The 5,217-nt window shown below is 35.0% G+C and overlaps 2 protein-coding genes across 2 annotated transcripts; both read left to right on the top strand.

Annotated features, from left to right (window-relative positions):
• Positions 1-883: 883 nt before the first annotated feature.
• LOC145687614 (zinc finger MYM-type protein 1-like) lies at positions 884-2,056 on the top strand. The gene has a single exon (XM_081761083.1). It carries the CDS (start codon positions 884-886, stop codon positions 2,054-2,056), a length of 1,173 nt encoding a protein of 390 aa, XP_081617209.1.
• Positions 2,057-2,204: 148 nt separating this feature from the next.
• On the top strand, positions 2,205-3,176 carry LOC145687613 (zinc finger MYM-type protein 1-like). The gene has a single exon (XM_081761082.1). The coding sequence runs from the start codon at positions 2,205-2,207 to the stop codon at positions 3,174-3,176; it is 972 nt and encodes a 323-aa protein (XP_081617208.1).
• The last annotated feature ends 2,041 nt before the right edge of the window (positions 3,177-5,217 follow it).

Below are 5,217 nucleotides of genomic sequence, written 5' to 3'. Positions count from 1 at the left end.
AATTTGATTTACGGGCTGTTTAAAACTTTTGTGGACCCTGATCCAAAAATATCAATATATTTCACTCAATGAAAAATTTTCTTGTACGTCCCATATCTCGAGAACTACATATAGTGTAGCCAAACCCAAACTATCACTTAACTCAGTTACGAAAACTCGATTTAGAGGCCATTCAAAACTTTTGTTAATCCAAAATCCTAATTATTTGCCAAGATCACAATCTTTTGACGTATTTTTGGATCATTCCTAAAATTCTTGGCCACGATCGCAATCTTTTGATCCATTTTTGGATCATTCCTATAATTCTTGCTTTTATTTTTATTTTATTTTATTATTATTATTTTTTTAATCTCCGCACCTCGCAACGCCGTCTGTTTTCACGCAAAACAAACTTTCTTCTCTCACGTAGCACTGTATTCCTCTGCAGACGGCTCTCCATTCGCACGAATTGGGACGAAAAATTCCAGCAGGTTGGGATCGTTCGCATTCGCATCTTTTCGTCGGTTTACGCAATTCCAGATCGGAACCAGTCGAGGCACTCCAATGTATTTACACTTGCTAGGAAATTCGCATTCGCATTTGCAATCGCATTTGGAAGCAATGGAGACGGGGCTCACCCACCACATCTGCTTTAATCAATTGATCTAGTGCTCCTGTGCGGATTGTCCAATATGAAGCATGAGAATATTTTATATAGGCTATTTTAAAATAATTGTCTATTTATGCCAACACAAGAATTTGCATCGTGAACGGAAATGTGACCACTGAAGTTACTTTTAAAACAGGGCATATCAAATTCCTTTGACATCTGGAATGGCAACAGTGATTTTTCAGTAATCTGCGCCGAAAAGTGTGTTTATTTCGTGCACAGGAAAAGGCGACTATGTCTTTGTTAAAGTATTTTAAGAAAGAAAGCAAGAAAATCAGCTCAGAAGGTAGTACTGCAGCTGCAAATGGAGAACAACAAAATGTGCAAGATTTTACAAGTAAGAAAAATAATTTAGAGATCCAGTGTCCTAGTTACTTAGGGTTAGAGAAACCCGTACAGCCAATTCTGTCCTGTTATCCAAAGTCGGAAATAGGAAACAGATCGCGCTCGTTTTCCAACAAGTGGTATCACGGAAGAGAATGGTTGGAATATTCAATTTCTATTGATGCTGCATTTTGTTTCCCTTGTAGGCGCTTTAAGAAAGGCGTGGATAGTGTGTTTACTTTAAGTGGTTACAAGGATTGGAAACATGCTTTGGAGCCTAACAGGGGTTTTTCTAAACACGAAGTTTCCAAATCCCATAAAGACGCTGTTGTTGAATTGAAAGAATTGCAGTTACGTGCTAAAAATAATGCAAGTGTTTCCGTACTGATTAACGAAAAGCAACTGGAGAAAAACCGATATTATGTTACAAGTATTTTTGATGTAATTAAATTTTTGGTAGCAAATGAACTTCCACTAAGGGGTAAGCTGGATACTTGTACAAGTACAACTGAAATGTATACCGGGAGTGAAATCTTTTCAGAAGATACCGATGAAAGTAAAGTTTCGGGTATGTTTATGAAACTTTTTGAGTATACGTGTACAAAGGACGAAAAGCTTAGGGAAATCATGGACACTATTCCACAAAATGCAAAGTACACTTCACCACAAATTCAAAATGAAGTAATTCAAATTACTGCAGATATAGTTCGTGATGACATTGTGCACAAGGTCAACAATTCAGATTGTTCTTTTTATACGCTGAAAGTTGACGGTACAAGGGATAAAAGTGACATCGAAAATTTATCTGTTGTCTTACGATTAGTTACCTCTGGCAGTGTAGAAGAACATCTTTTGGACATGGTACAGATAACAGATTTAAGTGCAAGTGGAATTGTGAATGCTGTTTTGGGGCTTTTACGCAGTGTAGGTATCGATGAAAGACAAATTATAAGTCAATGTTATGGCTGGGAAAAGGGGTGGTGTACAAAAAGTGCTACAGGATACTATTGGCAAGACAATACCATATGTGCATTGTTTCAACCATCAACTTCATTTAGTGATCATCCATGCATTATCAAGTGAAAATTCTATTAATCAGTTTTTCCAAGTATGTGATGCTCTGTATAACTTTTTCCGTAAACCTAATGTTGCAGGAAGGTACAAGGGGAAATCTCTGAAGCGTCTTCTTGAACAACGGTGGACAGGGCACCTTGCAACAGTCGAGGCAATCATGTCTTGTTACGAAGAGATAATGATGGTCTTGAAACAAATAGGAAATGACTCGCAATGTGATGGAATACTCAGTATTGAAGCTTCAGGCTTATTCCAGAAAGTGCGTGAACCTAGATTCAAATTTTTGTTATTTTTTGTAAGGAAGGTTTTGCAATTATTACAGCCGGCTAATGCAGTGCTTCAATCACAAGCAATGGATTTGACTGCTGCATTTCAAGTTGTAGAGTCCGTCTCGGAAGAAATTATTGCTTTGAGAAAGGAAGAAGATTTTGAGAACATAGTAAAAGCAGCTGGACTCAAATGCAGTGATGATATATCAGAACCAAAACGTAAACGTAGTCGTAAACTACCTTCATCATTACATGACATGGTCATTTGTGATTATGCTGTGGAATCAGCCGTAGATTGTAATGAAGGTACTGAGTACGAAGAATTTAGAAGAATATATTACCATGTCATTGATTCTGTTTACGGTGAGTTAAGTGCACGTTTTACTGAAAAGAATGCGGAAATTTTCAGAGCTCTCTTTTCTTTGGTGTGTGTGCGCAATAGTTCTGATTTCCTTCATCCGGAGAAACTAAAGCCTTTATGTGATTTAATAAACTGTTATCCTAGTGTTGAAGAAATTGCAACTTTCAAACGATTTGTCTTGAAGAAAGCTGAAAATGAGAAATTATCTGATTTTTCGATACATAAGTTAACGAAAATTGCCCATGATTTTAAAGAGGCATTTCCCTGTATTTACACCTTGTATGCCGCAGGACTGACGTTCGGTGCTTCGACAGCGACGTGTGAAAATTCATTTTCCACATTGACACGCGTACTCACACCACATAGGCGTTCGATGTTACACCGTCGGAAGGCGAATTTAACTTTGCTTGCGTTTGAAAGTGACATATTGGAAAATATCTCTCCTGAGAAGTTTTTGAAACGGTTCAGTGAAAAATCAAGGAAGTTGCAGCTGCTTTAACTCAAGTGGTTAAAAAAAAAACTATGAACTTTTTATACCTCAGTTTCAATTACATTCTAATTGGATGGAAAAGATTTAGGTAATGAAACTATATTATTCCACACCATTTATAATTTTATGTGTGTAATTCTTCTTTAGATTTGTGTTAACATAAAGTGCATAATAAACAAATGGACTTTGAAAAATACTTTTTTTTTGTGACAGCAAATTACACAATTTACTGTGATTTTAGTTTGACAGTTTGAAGATAAACGTTCTAACAAGGAACTATAAATACCACCATAAAACAATGGCGCTAAACTGATTTGTAAGTACATTATCTTTTTTATATACTGTAATTTTTGTTTTAAAAATATTTTTTATCAGATGAAAACGTTTTTATTCAGTTTTTCAATTTGGATATTTTTCTTTTTTTTTCCTACTTGGTGTATAACAGGAAGTAAGCTATAGATATTAATAGAATAATTATGGTGGTTTTTAGTTACAAATAATGAATGAAAATTTTCATAAGGAAAATTCATTTACTCAGAGAAAATAAGTCGTATGTAGATAGGTTCTGCCTACAAGGGCTTAATTTGAAATAGTCATGAACAAAGGTATAATGTTTGGTCCGGGACGTAGTTCTTGGTTAAACATAATAAAAACTACCTGGTACATAATATTTATGGCGAAAAGCAAAATAAAATTTTAAAAAAAAGCTGAAGAAAACAGTGTTTTGAGTTTGCCGGACGGAAATCAAAATTTTCCGTTTTTTTTCAGCCCTCAAAATCACTAGCTGTAACACTTTTTTTTGGCTTTGTACATTGTAGCTGGCCCCCCCACAAAAACGACGGCCCCCCCTAGGCATACCTGCTGGCTACACCCCTGTGTACGGCGTACATATATATCGGGTATAAGTGATTTTAAAGTGTAAAGTAATCATATTTCAGTACACAATCGGTGTAACAATATGTATTACAGTTAAAATTCGTAACAAATCAATCAACATATTGTAATTAAGCACACTATAATTAAGCAAATAAAACTCTACAGGTAAATGATACGTCTTTAGCCCTTGGTAAAATCACAGTAGCGGTTCTCAAGGGATAAAAGACCAGTATATTCATTTTTTACAACAAGCTTATTTTAGTAAACTCACATATTGTTCAAACATGTTATACATGTGAGAGAATAAAAAATACGAACCAATAAAAAATATCTCATCTCCCTCCCCCAAAATATGTACTCCTACAATAATAATAATAAATTTAGTAATAGAAAATCGCAATTACATTTCCACTGGTCCCGGTCTGTCACAAATCCTAACCCTTTTGCACTGATTACAAAATGGTCCTAGGTTTATTTCCTGATTGAGGTACAACACAAATAGTCCCGAGTTCAATTTCTCAAAACCAGTTCGTGTGGTTCGCCAATAATTAGTCAGAAAACTCCCATTATGATTAAGTGGGTAATACAAGCAACTTTAGCATATAAAAAAAGTTAAATGATTCTCACCTTAAAAATCAAACTTCCTTCTGTCAGAATCAAAGACCGGAAACTGCAATACAAACACAAGAACAAATAAACTTTTTCAATATGCACTCGTGCAGTAGATAGATATTAATAATAATCAACTTTATTTGGGTAGTATTTATAAAGCATTTCAATGTGCTCCCTCTCTATCATCTTTTCATCATGTTTTCAAAAACCGTTTTTTTTTTCATTAATTATAAATAAAGCCATCATGTCCGATAACGTCGTTCATCATATTTAAAAATCGATAGGATAAAATTTTTCAGTGTTCAGTCCTCCACCAGGGAATCTAAAAATTTCTTATTTACAAGTTAATCAACCAAGGTGGGGATCTTAACATTAAATGACCTTTCAAGGGAAAACTACCATTTTTCCTCATTACGACAGGGTGTCGCCATTGGGTCCTGTAGGGATGTACGGTTCTGAAATATACACACTTTCTCAACTAATTAAGGAAATGGTTACGAGTAAAACTTTCACATTGCCAAAATCAGATATTACCAAAAATACATTTATGTGTTTGTTCATA

This window comes from Thermobia domestica, chromosome 6, assembly GCF_964235325.1.
Source record: "Thermobia domestica chromosome 6, izTheDome1.hap1.1, whole genome shotgun sequence".
Lineage (NCBI taxonomy): Eukaryota > Metazoa > Arthropoda > Insecta > Zygentoma > Lepismatidae > Thermobia > Thermobia domestica.
The sequence above is the reverse complement of the archived record's forward strand: the minus strand, read 5'-3'. Positions and strand labels throughout refer to the sequence as shown.

What these genes read in the sequence shown, in the direction of transcription:
- LOC145687614 (XM_081761083.1), top strand. Translation starts at nt 884, where the DNA reads ATGTCTTTGTTAAAGTATTTTAAGAAAGAAAGCAAGAAAATCAGCTCA.
- LOC145687613 (XM_081761082.1), top strand. Translation starts at nt 2,205, where the DNA reads ATGTCTTGTTACGAAGAGATAATGATGGTCTTGAAACAAATAGGAAAT.